Raw genomic sequence first — 17,967 nt, 5'->3', positions numbered from 1 at the left:
GGACATGGTTTAGTGCCGTGGTTGAACTTGAGGATCCTGAAGGTCTCTTCCAACCAAAACGATTCTATGATTCTATTATTAAGCCTGGCGTTTTATTTATTACTTTATTTATTTATGATTCTGTGATTCTATTTCTTGCTGTAGCCATGAGGTTCTGATCCTGCAAACCTACAGCGGCGCTCAGCTTTGTGCCAGAGCTCAGGGACACTCTTCCCACACATCTACGTGCTGCAAGGATGAGGGTCCTGCAACATCACAGAAATAATGCACGGTGCTTCTCCCTCCCCAGTTTGCTTTTGGGATGACTGTGCTTGCTCTGAATGCTTGCAACCATTTATCATAGGAAATTGTATGTTTTCAAATGCTTTTTCCCTCGCTTTAAATCAGAAAAAAAATCAGGGGAGGGGAAAAAAAAAGTGCGTTTTACATCCTTTTTCTTTTTCCTTTTTTTCCCTGTAGTACACCAAGCAGGTCTCCTGGCAAACAATAGCAAGAGAAAAGGTGTGAACTGGCCCCCCTTCCTCTTCCCTTCACCTCAACAAGGTGTTAACTTCAAGGCCTAGTTGGGACCATTTAAACTCCAACATTATTAAGCACAGCAGCCTCACAAAAGTCAGAGGGAGGAAGGAACATTTTAACCCCTTCAGAGCCTCGCACACAACACGCAAGAACCGAAATCTCATTCATCTCTTCTCATCGTCCCTCGGTACCACAGTTCACACGGTAAACTGCACGCTTGTGCCGTCTGGTATTTAGGTAACAGGACTTTGGCACCTAAAATACCACGGATTAATTTGCAGATAGATATTTTCACTGAATTTATGGCGCAGCACCTAAGCTCTTTGCTGGGAGAAACACCCCATAAATAACATAATTAGCAGCAACCATTAAAGTACCACTCATGCAAATAAAGGAGAGTGTTTCCCAAGCAGAGCTGTTACATTGCTTAACAGCAAAATCAGGGTCTCTTTGCACTTCTCCAGCCCAGGCTCCATCATTACCTGCTCTGCTCCCTCGACAGGACTTTTCTGCTCAATGAATTGTGCTGAAATAAGGTGATTTTCTTTAGGAATCTAAGTCTTGCTGGGTGACACTGTGCATCTAAAGACAGGTGGCTGCTGCCTGCACCTCAAGAGGCGTCTCATCTTAGATTTAACAAGACGAATGGGTAGAAATTCCTCCCACATGTGGAAAAAAGCAACAACAAACCCCTCCTAGATGGACTATTGGGAGCAGAAATGGAGCTATGAAAAGCCTCAGTTATCACTGTCTCATTTATAGGTGTTCCTTCTTGCGAAGCTTCACTTATGCAGGGCTCATAAACCTTTCTGATGAGAATGACAGGAGGGGGACAAATGGTCACACTGCAGAAATATGTCCTTGGCTTGTGGTTGAGACCTGCCACCCATGGATGATGTGATGGTCTGATGAGGAGCCCCTCAACTTCTCAGTCTTTGCTGTCTCAGTGACTTGAGTCTGGAGCTGTCACAGATGATTGGCAGTATATCAGCCTCCCCCACCCCGCTTGTTTGAAGTCTCAGGCTACCTTTCCATTATGTTGGAAGCAAAAAGTAAATAATGTTTTCTGGAAATAAGTCTAGCAGCTCTGCAGTGCTGCGCGGCACAAACACGCACGCAGGCGCGTATCGCCGGTGGTTCAGATCTCCCCGATTCTTCCTGCCTGAATTTCAGCTGTTTTTTCACCCAGCCGAAAGGCATCAGAAGGAACATCTGAGGCTCTTCTTGGACGGCAAGCTAAGCGGTGTTGTCTACAGCAATGGGGTGAAACCACAGGCTGAGAGCTGCAACGCGTGCAGGGCGATGGAGAACGTCAGTACAAGAATCCCGTATAAATCCACTCAATGGGAAGATAATATACATCAAGAATAGAAGTCTACTTTATTACTTTTTTTTTTTTTTTTAGAAAAATGTGCCTTAACTATCCAGTATAAATATTTGTTTCCAATGTTGTCATGAATTGTACTTTTCCACTGCATGCTAGCAACTCAGAAATACCATCTGATCCTCAGACACAAAGAAACTGTTTTGCAGAGGCCGGGGAGGGGGGACAGGACAGGGGGAAAGCCCTTGGCATTGCTCTGTAATTTCACCCTTTCAACCCCTCTTGTATTTTCCCCCACCCAAATTTTCCTTTCCAATCTCATTCAACTACCACGCGTCCCTCCTGAGGACGAAGGACAGAGGATTCCTTGCTGGTTCTTGATTAAGGTTTTTTCTTTAAGAAGTCGGGAAGGAAGATATTCTTTGAAACTGGATCTAGTGTAGGATGGGAGCCAGCACACAGGACACCGTGTCTTTCAGCGAGGGCCACACACAGTGCCACTCCAGTCATATGACTTCTCTGTCACATCCTGAAGCCATTTCCAGCTCGTGTGCGAGTTTGTACTCCCATTTAGAAGAGGATGGGATATATTGGGAACACACATATGGAAACACTTTCAGGGAATCAGTTTCCATGAAATCCATAATGAGCCAAGTGGCTTCAGATGTGGCAGCGTGCCTCAGATTAGCCAAAAAAAAGAGAGAGAAAAGAAGGACAAATCTACCCTTTCAGCCCTTATTTCAGTTCCAAGAGGGGAAAAATAATAAAAATAAAAGCCACTAATGACTTACGGCTACCAAACAGGGAGCCACAAAAAATATATATGTAAATAATGAGCGCGCTCCTCTCCCCCAAAAAACGGTGCCACTATCAGTGCTCCCCAAAAGCCATCCCAGCATCTGCCAAGCTCATGGGTCGGGCAGGACGCCTACCCTGTGATAATGTGTGCGGGCAATTAAGAGTGTTTCCCAAAACTGCAGCTCGGTGATAAACTGTTCATTAATTAAATCTCCCAAAAAAGAGGAGAGTGTGGGGTGTCCTCTGGGTGGGGTTGACTGTACCTGGGCCATGTTAAAAGCAGGATTGATGTTAGGGATGATGTGTTGGGTGTCAGGCAGTGATGGACATCATCTGCCTGATGTGCTCCAGCGAGCAGGAGCTGAAGGTCAAGAGCAAACCCCTGGTGCCCTCACTGATGGGTACCAGCAATCTGGAGCCCACAGCCCAAACCCTGCCGATCCCAAATGGCACAGCAAAGGGACAGAGGACACATCAGTCCTGGGCTGGAGGGAAGCAGCCAGCTCACCCCAGCAAGAATGGTGCTGGAATAACTTTTGCATGGCAGAGGAAGCGGGAAGAAGCACGGAGCAAGTGGCAGTAGTTCAAATGGGAACCGAAGAGATGCTACGTGCATCTCTGCGACAGCTAGCCGTGTTTTTATCACAAGAGAGAAAAAAACCCAGGAATTTGGCTGCTAATTGGGGCCGTATCCTACAAACTCTACTTTTCCTGACAAACAAATGACTCCACAAATAGTCCCTCTGTTTTCAATAGGGTTATTTGCAGTAGGAGGGACCACCCAACATGAGAGGACCAGGTCCTCTGCTCCCTCGCTCCGCCGCTCGCTTAAACCTTCCCCAGCCAAATCCGAACACAAAAATCCCCACGAATGGCAAAGGCTTTTCCTCGCTGCTGCTGGAAAAGCCCTGGACGAGCAGCTCTGTGGAAAGGTCTCATGTGCTATTAATACGATGCTCTCCCCGGCTTCCGCCTCCGAAATGGGGATTTGCGATTTGTTTCTCGGGCCGTTTCTTTCCACTCGAGCCCCAGCGCACCAAACTAACTCAAAACTTCTGCATCAAGGAGAAGGTCTCTTTTAAAGTTTTGTTTGGCTTTGCTTTCAAAGAGTTGTCTGTATATTTTAGAATATGTAGAATTTGCCTTTGATTTAAACCTCTCCCTTAACAATAGACAAGAGACGATTTCTCTACTGAGTGATTTAAACAAAAACAAACATATTTTGGTTACCCGGGCCTTGTTCTCAAAACGCCTTATTTTTTTTTTTTTTACAGAGAAGAATCAAACTCTACAAATTCTTACACTTCTGGCCAAAAAAACTTAAATTCGCAAACATAGATAGTCCAATCTTTTTTTTTGCTCAAACAATATCATACACAGAGGAAGAAAAGGCACCTCCCCAGCCCCCAGACATCCATAAAACACGAAACCACCTCTTCTAAGCAATTAAAACCACATTTTTTTCCCCTCCAAAACAACTTCTCCCTTCAACGGACATTTTCAGCTTCGGTCCCTGTCCACATCCAGGGCCATGATGTTGGGTTTTGGTTTTGCCTTATTTTTTAACCCTGGCATAAATTGCTGTGTTCCCGGAGGGTGAACAGACACCCCTCGTCCTGCAGCTGAGAGCGGCTGCTGGTGCTGGAAGAGCAGCAGCTCCAGGCAAGATGAGGGTCCATTAATCCACAGGGAGCTTCTGGGTACCAGAGGAATAAGAGGGGAGATACCAGGGAGGCATTTCCATCTTAGGTTAAGGATTTTAGCAGCAGGCGAAATAACGCTGTTGGAGTGAAAACAGTGGAAAATAACTCACCCAGCGACGGCCAGAGTTTTTTTTCCTTACAGCGAGAACATAACATTTCCCCCAAGTAACATGAACAGCAGCAACGTTAGGCCGTGATAAAATTGTCAAACACGTCAGCGTGACTCAGGACCTGCTGGTCAAAGGAATCTGGGGAGGCTCAGGGTGCAAAGGAGCCCTGCAGGGAGATGTAGGGGTGAATAACAAGCCGAAATGAAGCATCCGTCTCGTGGGGCAGAGCTCTGTTTTAGCAAGAGCTGCTGCTCTCATATCTAAGGGTCACCAACACCAACCAGCACAAAGACCTGCAGGAGTTTCAATCCACACATTTAGGTACTAAATGCCCAATAAAATACCAAACTGCCATCAAATTCAGCAGAACACAGTTCGCTAAACACAGTTGTATAGCAGGGCTAGAGGTCCCATCTCCATTTTTATATTCAGCATTGCACTATTTAAACAATAAATAATTTTCAACCTCATTTAATAAAAGCAGTGTAAAGCCTTCCATTTATATATTTTTTTCATTAATTTCAGACCCACCCTGAGTTTTCTTGCTAAGTTAAGGCAAACTACTGTGAGCTGAATTTCACTCCATTATAACCTTGTCCACACAGCATCTCCATGCAACAGCTAAGCTGCAGATCAAACCAGCCCAACTTCGAACACCTCTCAATAAACGCTTCTTCTCCATAGTCTGAATATGGTTTTTATCCTCTCAGGAAACTGGCGATGAGAAAAAGAAACAGACTTTGATCTGTAATGGCTCACATCATAAACACTCTTTAGGCTGCCTGCTGTATGGCAACTTCGGCTATACCGCTAGCAGCTCAAATCACTATTGACGGTCTGAACTTAAAACCCAAGTTACCACGTCTCAGATAAACCACAGTAACGGTCACTCGAATGGCCACAGCTCATGGTAAACGTCAGATACTATAATTCTCTAACAGATGATTAAGTTAAGACTCACCGCCTTTTGCTTGCCATAGGCTGTAGAAATGCACACTCCTACCAAAGTCTAACTAAGCCTGTAGTTAAGCCAGGATAACCTGACTATCTCTAAATTTGCTTTATTTCAAAAGAGAGTTTGGACAACTTCTAACCAGGTTGGTTAAAAAAATAAATGTATCATGGAGATATTCCACAGGACAACTGCACATTGAAAAAAACAATAAAGCAAAAGCATATTATTTAGAAGTTTAGAATGCCCATTTCATTTATCCATTAAAACTGTTATTAAAGCTCTTGAAAAGGGAAATGTGATGCATTGCTTTCTGGCTCTTGCTACTGATTTGCTTGTGTCTTTGGGCATATAATTTCATTTTCCTGGCTAAATTTTGCTTGCTATAAGATGGATATTTTAATACTTCACATTAGCCAAGCAACAAAGGTCAGTAGCACAGTTTGGAAAATACTACGAAATCCTTTGTTGGAAGATGTTGTAATGTTAGAAAGATTAAAGGCAAAACCCTTCAGACATTTTTTATAAGCTCTTCCACAAGTGAAGACACAGAAAAGTGAAAGTCAGACGAAGTAAAGAGAAATTTGCTTAAAATAAACGTCCGTGCGCAATCCCTGTATCTGAAATAAAAGAAGAGGCATGCAAGTCAGCCTGAATTATTGCCGTGTTGCTTTTGAGAAAGCCAGGGCTAGAATCGCTTTCAGCTAAAGGTCCCTCCGGCTCATCTGCAGAGCAGACCGGCGAGAGCAGAGCTGGCCCGGCTGAGGACCAGGCTCTGTGCTCCGGCTCCAGCGCGCCTGGAACTGTTTCCTCCACGGGCAAGCAGCCTGTCCTCAAAACAGCTCCAAACCAGCCTGGCCCACCTACACAGGCCAGGCCAAACTAGGAACCGGTTGGGTTTGGTCTACTCTTAAACCCAGCTTCCTATCTAATTTTGGAATCTAATACGACGGCTCCAAATTAGGCTCCGGTGGTACTTAGATCCTCCCTTGCGCTTCTTTTCACCCATTAAAAAAAAATACGACACGGGTTGGCTTTTAGCAGGAATCAAAACGAAAACAAAAACAAACAAAAAATCCCTTTAGAGGGAGATATTTGAGAGAGGATGAGGGAAGAAAAGGGGAAGAGAGGTGCCTTTTTCCCATTGCCAGGATTCCTCTGTGGCTCCTTTGACAGTGCCAGCATCCACATCACAGCTCCCGGGGACTTCCTCCGCGGAGCTTGTGCGAGACGCCTCTTCCAATGAGCCATTTCATCCCGGGCTCACGCTGCAGAGATTTGGGGCCAGCAGCCCTCCTGGTGTTTTTGAGGCACTTGCTTGCCTTCCTATTTGGTAAACCAGTCACCTTTGCAGAAGGTCTAATTTTCAGTCCTCAGTCCCTAGTCCGGACACCAGCCCGTGCAATCTGTGCCCCAGAGGCTATTTAGATGTTTATGCTCTTTCTCACAGAGGTTTCTACACTATACCCTCTCTCTATCGATGCTGACAAACCCTACACAGCTCCAGATCTATTCACCACACTGCAGTGATGACCCCCCACTTTACAGCCAGCAGCCCCAGTCAGAAGCCCAGAATATTTTGAATGTATTCATAAAGCTCCCATCACTTCTCAAGCGTTTATTCATATATTCTTTTATAATGTTAGCTATGACTTCCTTCGTTTTTATTTTCTAAAAATCTTTTAACTGCCCCGAAATGATCTATTTCAACCTTAATGAAGTTTTTTGGCTGGGATTTTTCCTTCTTTGGGACCTGGTTTTATTTTTGTTTTCAATGGCAGCAATACACATAACTAGTTGGCTACACTTAACAGGAATGACCTGCAGATGTTGAATCCTATTTCTGCACAGAGGGGCACAGATCATACAATCTCATGAGGTCCCCATCAGTCATATATGACTATGACACTACAGACCTATAGGAAGTACAGAATTGATCTTGCAGTTCCTCTGGGGTTATTCCCACCTGCTTAAGGGTAAGTAGATTCACAGTGGTCTATCAACAGCTATTAAATGCAATGATCCAGATACAAACCTCCAGCTTTGGAAACCCTTATAGCTTGGGAATATATATATCTTCTCAGTAACGGTATAAGAACACTGGAACAGGCTGCCCAGGGGGGTTGTGGAGTCTCCTACTCTGGAGACATTCAAAACCCACCTGGACACCTTCCTGTGTAACCTCATCTGGGTGTTCCTGCTCCGGCAGGGGGATTGGACTGGATGAGCTTTTGAGGTCCCTTCCAATCCCTGACATTCTGTGTGTGATTCTGTGGTTCTGCACCCCAGGGGAACTGAGTGGCCACTTTTGGCCATGCTGAGAATATGATGGGTCCTGGATGGACCCCATTTCAGTGATGATGCCACTGCTATCACCTGGCTGGCTCTCTCGATGTCTCTTCAGTTCCCTCTGTATTCTGTTGTATGCCTTATAACCAGTTGCACTATGTTTAAGAGTGTAAACTCAACTCTCTTTTTTATCCTCCTTTAACTGTATAGTCCTTAGCTCAATGGAATCAGACTTCCAGATGCTACCGCAATACAAAGAATATTAGCAGCTGCTGCCTATTGCAAGGTCGGCAGTGATTCCAGCAAAGGCCCATTAGCTACTCACAGATACAACCATCACTTTGATCACTGAACTGCATCACCTGCAGCAGCCAAACTCGGGTGCTCCAGCTCAAGCCAAAACCTCATGTGAAACCTTGTCAAATGACCTGGCAAATGGACTGACCTCCAGTGCATGGAAATCTGCTTTCAATCTCACATTCAGCTTTCAACACGACACAGAATGTGATTTCAGCACAGAATTAAATACAGCAAGCTGTTTTTTACAGACATCTATCTCCTAAAAATGATGTGCTTTATACATTTGGTCTCATATCTGTGCTGCAATCCTGTTTTCCAAGCAAACCCATTGCACAGCTTAATTCTATAAACTCTAGCTGGCGGCTTCATAATACACTGCCAATTCTAGACAGTTCTTGTTTAATAGAAAAGGGCATAAAAAAGCACTGATGCCTATGGATCAGACAGCTATAGCCCAGTTAACCATTAAAAATAACGAGTGGAAACCACACATGTGGCATCAGTAGAACTTCTGTAGGGACTTTTCATCTAAATGAAAGAGGCTTTGTGGGTACCACTTCTAACTCAAGCATACCACCTTTCACTTCTTACTGCCAGAGAAATGTGATGTTAAGAGGCAGAAAGATCGACGTGAGATGCCCTATCCCTCCATTTTGCTTTCAGAATTGATCCTTGTTTTAAATCCTCCAGGTTGCTTTTCTGTGCTGGTGTTCCCCTTCTCAGCACAGTTGCTCCTCTTCCTCACAAGAGCCCAAGGAGGATTTCTCCAGCTGCCTACACTCAACACTTCTACATTACAAAATAACATTTTAAGGCAAATATTCATGGCTGCCACAGGATTAAAGGTCAAGTGGGTAGTTGGAGAGCCCTTTGAGAAAAACGATCAAGAACCTTGGAGTTCACACAGCACCCTGACTCCTCATTCACAAGCACCTTTAAAACGCAAAACCCCTGCATTAAACGTATGATACCTCTTTTGCCAGAACTAAACTTCTTCATGCAATGAGAGCATTGCCTGGTCCAAGTAATCCCAATGGTTTCCACTCTCTGTTTGCAAATTAGCCTACGGGATAATTATGAACATGGAGAGCAAAGAGGTTGCTCTTGCTGGGTGTCTGCTACATAACAGGGCCACAACCAGAGCTCTACTCTTTGCTTTTCAGAGCAAATGCTCACTAAACTTGAAAGAAGCAGCACTCGCAACAATAGCTGTGTTTCTTAAAATTAAAGGTTAAACTGTGTATGAAAACTAGGGAAGGATGCATATCCGGCTGTCCTATTCCTGTACCTCCATCTAGGGTAGTGGGTGAGGAATTAAATTCATTTTGTTAGCAAAAACGGGATGGACTTTACAATTGGGCAAGTAAAAGAAAAAGCAGAAAAATTCCTAAAGGAATCACAGAAGCCTGCAAAAACAGTGAAAAATGCTTTTTCAGTGCGTTTTTTCAGGTGGGCTGGAAAAGTAGAGTTCCACCAGTAATGCAACCAAAAATAGCTCAGTTTTATTGGATATTGTAGGTGTTCGGCTGATTAGGGAAGAAAACTTCCACTACTTGATAGGCCATAGTGAACCTGTAGCGAACTTAAATGACCAAAACATATTTGCAGTGTCCCTCCAGCCTCCTCACAAGTCAAACCAATTCTGTGTCCCACAATATCCAGTTCCCTGTGGCTTCTGACACCACCCTGAGACCCACCAGAGCGACCTCCTTTCTCGACCATCTTCTTGTCTTATCTGTCACTAGGACAAAACCTACAGGAACCCGCTCCAGCCACAGAACTAAAAAGTGGTGCTGCAATCTGGCAGGCAAAGTTATAGCAAGTTCAAATGAGTGGAAACTAAAGCTGGACAAATTCAGGCTAGTAATCAGACCCACATTTCCAAAGAGGGCTTAATTAGCATCTGTAACCAAAGGTTGTGGTGGATTTTGCTTCCCTGGAAATTTTTAAATGAAGACCAACTGAGTTTTAATTCTTTTTTTCTCCAGGGTTATCCTGAAGTTCAAATGAGAGCTAATTTGGGGAAATCTCACAGCTGGTTTCAAAGCTGATGATCGCAGGGGCTTCACTGTATTAATAACCTATGAATCTATATATCTGTGGAAAGCTCTTTATATCAAATTATTCTCCCCTGAGCGTTATAGATGAAGCTCCACCATTACTAAAACTCCTTGCCCTCCACAAAAACTTGCTGCACCACCGAGCACCATGTGGGTGCAGGATTGGGTTCTCCCTGAGGGGACCCGGCACCATCTGCACGCCAATCTTGAGGACATGGGGAACCTGTCCCAAGCTCGGGAAGGCATCTCCTGCTTTGATCCCTTCCCTTACTCTTTTTGAGTCAGTCTGCAAGCAAATAGTAAGAGATTTCCAGATTAGCATCCCCAAATACCCTCCCTTAATGCATATAAAATAGTTCCTTCTCTCTTAATAACATCCTTTATGAGCCACATGAAGGTGTGACCTTCATTTTAACTCATTCATCTTCTTTGCTGCCTACGCTGTTTTCTTTTGTACAACCAGAGAAAGCCTGAACCGCTGCACGGCTCTTACCTTTGGTCACCAGTATCAGCCCAGTATCACCAATATCAATGCTCTTTTAAATCTGACAACCAAACTGGCATGACACAAGATCCTCTTCTGCTAAAACATCCATCGAGAGGGGAGGAGATTTGGGCATCTGTAAAATGGGGCCAACAACCATTACTAAACCACTTCAAAAAGGTGTTGTGAAGTTCTGCTAAGCTCTAACGCTCCCTTCATGATCAAATTCTATACGGCCAGAAATGTGAGGAAATTTGACCGAAAGTCAAGGCAGCTCCAGATACTTCTACAAGCAGCAGGTGGTTTTCTTTTTTTTTCCTGAGTTGTACTTTTTAGTGCAAGTTTCACAAAATTTGGCAGAAGATGATACTTTTCTGCCTATCTTGTACCAAACACATCCACACTTTACCAAGAAGCAAATTCTCCCATATTTTATGGAACTGTTTCATAAATTCAGCTTGTGCAATTAATCGAACCAAATTCAGTAGAACAAAGACTCCAGGCCACAGAGAGTAAAGGGCAAAATAAGTGATCCAGATCACCTTGTCTGATTTGCTACATCTACCAGAGAGCTTCAAGTATGGAGTTATATTGATGTACCATATCAGGACACGTGGCCCTGCATCAGCCACCACCGCTGGCTCCATCCTAGGTAGAAAACCAACAGTGATTCCACCAGGGGAATGCAGAAATCATCATATGCCTTTGCACAAGGATGAAACAAAGAGCTTGGTCTTCCAGCCTTCCAGTTAGGAGCTTATTGGCTTTATTGGGAGCACAGATCTAGGTTATGGCTCAGGATCTGGCCCTTTGGAAGTCTGGAATCAAGCACCCGGTTGCCCCATTAACAATTAGCATTCTGTTTACAAAACCCAGCAGAGTCAGTAAGAATAATCATTACAAAACATGCTCAGACTGTGATTCCGGTTTAAGTTAATATAATTTTAATGAGTTCTTCAGAAAAGGCCTGGCACTTATGGAAAATTTCCTTAATTAATATCAGACCTTAAATTAGTAATAAAAAAAAGCCCCGAATATCATTTGGTCTCAAGCTGGAACTAAAGTATGTTTTGGCATCATTACTAACTGTTAGCAGCAAGTTCTGGAAACAGATGCAAATCTTGATATGTGTCCTAAATATAAAACACATTGCAAAAAAAAAGGCTCAGATAAAAATATATCTATACGTCCACATATATTTGAGTGTGCTATTTCCTGTCTGTATCAGCAACAAATTTATTCCATTTAAAAACATTCCACTTGTTTCTTTTTGGTATTTTTTAAATCACTTAGTTCAGGAATAAAACTCTTTTCCTCTGCTTTCATTTTTCCTGTTTATTTCCTCTCCCAACAACCATTTTAAGTAAATGAAAAGGGCTTAAAGACACACATTATAATATTCAAACGTCTGAAAATCAGCCTACTTGTTTTACCACCTAAATATGGGTATAGGTGCCTAATTTGAGGCCACCCACGCTAGAAAAATTTGGCCTTGGTCCTTGAGGTAGGGATCATGCAACGCATCTTCGGGACAATTATATCAATGAGAGATTCTACTCGTCAGAGAGTCCGCTATTGAAACCCCACAGGCGAGTGCCAAGGGGTTGAGATTCCCAGGTGGCAACAAGTGGGCAGGAAACTAAAAATGGAAAACCTGTGGTAAACAAAATAAATAGAACCACTGAAAAATAATGAGGAAAAAAGAAAAAAGACAAGTTACAAGTTTAGGGAGGATAGCAAAATGACCGTGTTGTTTCTGAGGACCCAAGCTCCCCCAAGTTCTTGACTTTGCTTTAACGTGGTGTCACCTTGCAGGGAAAGCATTGAAAACTAACTTGGAGAAATGGAGACAGAGACAACCTTGAGTCTTTCAGCTTCCATTTAAAAAAATGAAAAAAGAAGACAGAGCGAAAATTGTTATAGTCACCAAGAAAAACACCACAGCATAGCGAGCACACCAGAAACTGAGCTGGCTTCTTGGGTTTGCCAAGAGCCTGAGACAATATTGCTGAAGCGTGAACTGCTCATTCATTTCAGGAGCTGCTCACACCAAGGCCGTTGCTGGCAATAGCCACAGTATTAACCATTTCGCTGCCCTCCCAGAGCTTGTAAAGAGGAAAAGAATTGTATTTTGGAGACTGCATCAACGCCTTCAGGGTCCGGTCCTGAAATGTGCTTATTATCCACAATATCTAACGAAGCTCGTAGCAATTAAGGGATGCAATAGCTACTTCACGTGACCATGGGTTTTACTTAGTGCCTCTAAAGTTTTCTTAGCTCCCTAGAAGAAGAGAGACAACATTTCTTTCTTAAACTTAATAATTTTCAAAGACCAAATTCGCCCCCCAAAAAGGAAAATCCGTATTATAAAGGCCATGCATGTACGTGACATCAAGCAAAATCCAAGGTAATTCACATTCAGGGTTAGAAACCCAAGATGACAACCAGTACAGGACCTCAAGAAAAAGAAGCCAGTCACTGTGAGCCACTTTTTCATTAACATACAAACATTAAATCCAGAGGTTCAGCTGGAGATGCTTTCGTTATATGTGTTCTTTTTATTTTAAGACTTGTAGGCTTACAAGAATGAAAACTAAATTATGTAAAGGAACAGTATTGCCACTGATCAGAGCACAGCTGGCATTACCAGGGTTGTGTTTCTACTTGCCAGCCCTCAGTGAGGTGGGAGAAATTCAACATCCAATGAAGGTCCAGGATGATCCAAAACGACGCGGAGATTATCTACACAGCGAGGCAAATTAATGGGAAAGTTCGGCTACTCTCAAACTAGCAAACAGCCCAGGGTTAGGGCCCATTTTCTGGCCCTGAATCCAGCCAGGATAGTCTGGCCACAGCTGTAATTTAAGTCCTTTTAGCCTCCACGATGGGGTGGCTGCCTCCAAGCTCCCGACAGGAATGGGTTTGGGACTTTGCTCATATCCAAACCAGGTCTGAGACCTGCTTGGGAGTGTGCTGGCCAACCCTGCTCAAAACCCACCTTGCTGACAATTTAACAGTACCGGTGTTTTAACAGCTCTACCAGTAATTTAATTGATTAGGATACTCCTTTCTGGCCATTTTAGTTCAGAGGAATGAGTCTGCAAACTTCTTTTGTTTAGAGTCTGAGCCTAGCGTGTCCCTCAGCTACTTCAGCGTGTCCCTATTCAATGACACAGTAAATATAAAGACAGCAAAATCCACCCTGAACACTGCAGAATCTCCTACTCATGGGACAGGAGACTTTGGGCACGGTGGCATGAGGCCACATCCCCAACTGACAACTGTCTGTGAAGAATGCGAGCCCGGGGCTGGAAGAGGTAGGTTTTGTGATTTGTCCCACTATTTAGCTTTAGTTTTAATTTTCTCCTTTGTCATATAGGTGCTTGTCAAACACAGTTGTGTAGGACAGGCTCTTCCACAGCCAGCACTGAACATGTTCATGTTACCCTTGCAGGACTTGGAGCATCTTAAGGCCTTGACTTCACAAAAAGCAAGAGACTGGTGTTTAGGCAGAAGGTTCAGGAAAAGTGCAGGGGAAGGAGAAGTCTCTTCACGTCCCTTCTCAGGAGTATTCTCAATAAAATTAAATTCAAGCTCGAACCCTGCCATTGCAGAGCAGGTAGAGGTCAGGGCGAGGCAGACAATGGCTGGGTTAAACCAAGACTGAAGTGTAACAAGGCTGTGATATGGATACGTTTATGGGACAGTTCAATCATCTCTTAAACCACCTCACCAAAGGCAGACTATCAGATCAGACGTGCCTGTACCTGAACTACTCACCTGGGCTCGCTTTAGAGCCTGTGGAGAGAAACAGGCTCTCCCAAGGCATTGCCAGCAACCAGTAAAGCTCATCTGCAAACCAGTCAGGTCCTGAAAATGCCAGTTCATCCTCACTGACCCAAGAGGGAGCTGAGGGTAGCTGTCTCAGATATGGATGTCCACCCTGGGGACATCTCTACCTGTACATCTATAGATCTCTTGTGACTGCAGGAACAACCCGACCTGTACTCCCTGCTCTGAACCTTGCATGTGCTGAGGACTTGCTGGATCAGTCCCAAAGCTTGATGCACAACGGCTGTGATGTGTATTTATATGAATCATATACATTAATTACATAATAGACACTCATGCTCCCCATCCCACATGCACTTTGGTTATGTATAGGACACAAAGACTGAGTGCACTCACTATGAATCATGTAATAAGACTATGTCCCTCAGGCAAAACTCTCCCTAAAATGACCATGCTCTTATATTCCCATGGTTTCCACTACAATATTATTTAATTAAGAATATTAATCTGCTGGGCCACCAACTTTCACTGTCTTCTGGGGAAGTCTGAGCAGACAGATATTTTAATAAAATATGGGGAATCCTGCTCTTTTTATGACTGAGCTGGTGCAATAAGGTGAGTCAGTTGCATGGCCTCGTGAGCTTATTTTTTATTTATTATTGATATGAACATGAGACTTATGCACCAGAGAGATCACTGGTTGAAAAGCTGCATGAGTGATGCCAGGTAATATTATTTTGCTTTGCTTTTCAGCTACTGCTGTTGATTACTGCTCAAATATGTGTGACACATAATTCGTTAGTTGTACCACGCTGCAAATACAGCACTAGTACCCATTTGGAGAAATAAAAGATGAATATTTGAAGTTTGCCAGCTGCAGGCACTCATTTGCACGTGTCTGCAGCATTCATGCAAATGTTTCAGTTGTGCAAAGAAATCGGTCTAGACGCTGACAGGACCAGTTCAGCCCCAATGACTCCTCAGGGTTGCAGCCTGGTGCCCTTTTCCCCTCTCTCATGGATGGAGAATTGCATGAACTGCTGTGGCATTCTCCCATCACCTCCTGTCCTACAGCCCCAAGCCTTTTTTGATCCTCAACCTAATCTATGATGGGAACATAGTTGTCCTCATCACCAAGAGATGTCCCCATCTCAGGAAGGGGAGGAACACCATTGTTTTGGCCATGGATGTGTTTCTGGTCATGGGAGTACCAGCAAAAATAGCTCTTGAGGGCCACCACTGACAATACAACCAGGAACTGCTCTTCTGAAGGACGCACTGCTTTATTAGATGGTAGATTTTCAACGTCTGGGTGAGCACAACTTCAGCAGTGGTCTATGCAAAGCCATGGAGGGTTGTGGAAAGGCTGGGTGGTGTGAAATTGAGGCAGGTAGGAAGGTCTATGGGAGTGACATCCAAGGCCTAAGGGAGAAGTTTTACCCGTTTTTCCTCCTGCATGATGTTAAGCAACAGGCAGTAAATGTGGCATTCATTAAAATTACCTTGTATACTTTTAAGAGCCTTGATAATCAGATTTCTGCCACTGTATTGGGAAGCAAAGTTTGTTTTTATTCAAGGCCTTGTAAAACTCTAATTTCTCCCTCAAGCACTGGAGGTGCCTGAAGTTTTCTAACATTTTTAGTGTTTCTTAGCAGGTATTTTTACCCCCATCAAAGCTCCGTTCTCCTCTGGAAGATGTGTCAACTGAGTGGAGACTCATGTTTCTCCGTGTGCGAGAGATGAACTCGTTGCTGTAATGAGCAGTTCTAAACTTGTATTTTTCTCTCTCTTTATTTACACACTTTTGTGTGTAAATCAGACCCTGCCTTCCCTCCATGTGGCACTGCTCGGTAGAAACCCTTGAGAGAAACCTCAGGGTTTGCAGCTGGGGCTGCAACGTGTCTCCTTGCAGCCTGAGCATCAGAGTTCGTCCTCCACCCAGGAACACTGTTCTGTATTTCTGAGCATGAGGAAACACTGCAGACAACCTCTGGCACTTGTGGGAGATCAAAGTCCCCTTTTCCAATCTTGAATCTAACTGGAAGCAAGTTCCCCGCTCTGGGAAAAGGTAAGAGCATTGCAGAGGCGTCAGTCGAGCCCCCAGAAGATGAAGGGCAAGGAGCGTGAAAGCAACCGGCTGTAGAGTACAGCAGAAAAGTTCAGTCCGCGGCCACACAATGTACACAGACGGGTCTTTTAGTCATTCTGCCTGTGCCCACATGCCAGGCGCTCACGTCTGAATACACACAGACAAGGGCTGCAGGGCAAGTACTCAGTGCTACAGCTGCCGAGGTCCCAGCCGAGCCTCTCCTGGAGGTATTGCTGGGGGCACAATTGCAAAAATAACCAACAACACAGACCATCCGGAGGCTCCGACTCAAAGGGAACCTGTTTGGGGCCACACAAAGCATTTCCTCAGCATCAAGCCCATCAAGTTTTTTCGAACGAAGTCAGCGCGTTGCATGGAGAGCCCGCAGGAACCTGCTCCACTGCCCTCCAACCCACAGCCCACATAGGGCTGTTTGGCATCTCTGAGAAGGCAGAGCGCGCTAGGACCACAGAGGGTTGGTTTTTTTTGCAGATGTTTGTTTGAGAAACAAAGCTTCCCTCCCCCAAGATGAAAGAAATCAAGAAGTCTATGCTAATCAAATCCTACAGGCCTGCTGGCTGAAGTTCAGCTTGTCAGTGATGCAGCTCAGTGGAGTGATCAACATTTCCAGCGCTATGAGCTTGGTGGAAAGGGAAAACACGAAAAACACGACGGCAAGAAATTCACCTGGCTGCGAGTCAAACAGGTGTATGGCAGCAGCATCCAAGATTATAATAATATCTTGCAAACATGCAAAAAGTAGATGTAATAAGACTGATTCTTTGGTTTTCATTAATGAATCATAAAGACTTTCTTTACATTACACATGCTTTCTTGGCATACGCTGCTAATATTTCCACACTTGCAAGGTTGGAGTTTTAATACTGAGCCTCCCTTCCCTAAGGTTCCTCATTTTTGGCAAGATGTACAAGGTGACTGTGTGCCATGACAGGCTCTATCTTACTTTGGGGCAATCAGATTACTTCACACAGATGGTTTTATCACTGAGACCATTAGACATGAATTGCACAGTATGTAAATGTACATTTGTTTCATAAAAAAAAAAAAGTCTCAGTTCCTTGCTGCTGTCTTGTGTATGCTCCTAAACGTATTTCTTCTCTCCTGCATTCTTCCAAAGCACAATTTGTCCAATCTTTACCCTAAAGTGACTCAGCTCGTTTCTGATAGACATCTTAAGTACACATTAACTAAGGAAACAGGCTTTCTTAAGCTACTGGATTGAAATGCAGGAGAATGAACCTTAGCCTTTACTATTGAAGAATTAAAGGCACCTATCTGTCAGGATGCCTAACATCACTCACACCACAAAAGTAAAGCACCAAAAACTAGAGAATATCACAATTACATTAAAACATGCAAGTAAACATCCTCTTATAGGAGGAAAAAAAAAGGAGAAAATTTGTTCATAGAATCGGGTTCACAATTAAAAAATAGTCTGAAGTGGACTTAGGCACATTCAAATGATACATGCTCAGAGCAACACAGCAGCTCTTCCACTTGAAAAAAAATAAGGGACTTTGACCCCC

The 17,967-nt window shown here is 43.9% G+C and overlaps 1 protein-coding gene across 6 annotated transcripts in view; it reads right to left on the bottom strand.

Annotated features, from left to right (window-relative positions):
* Positions 1-17,967, bottom strand: part of RUNX2 (RUNX family transcription factor 2) — a 228,372-nt gene that overhangs the window by 80,491 nt on the left and 129,914 nt on the right. The window contains exon 7 of one of the 6 annotated variants that reach the window (XM_065055683.1): positions 10,549-10,675. The exons of the other annotated variants lie outside the window; for them this stretch is intronic. Coding sequence (XP_064911755.1) covers positions 10,584-10,675 — 92 coding nt within the window. The 3' untranslated portion in view covers positions 10,549-10,583. The remainder of the gene's footprint in view (positions 1-10,548; positions 10,676-17,967) is intronic. 6 annotated transcript variants of the gene reach the window in all.

Source organism: Columba livia, chromosome 3 (genome assembly GCF_036013475.1).
Source record: "Columba livia isolate bColLiv1 breed racing homer chromosome 3, bColLiv1.pat.W.v2, whole genome shotgun sequence".
NCBI classification, from domain to species: Eukaryota; Metazoa; Chordata; class Aves; order Columbiformes; family Columbidae; genus Columba; species Columba livia.
This window is presented reverse-complemented; position numbering and strand designations above follow the sequence as displayed.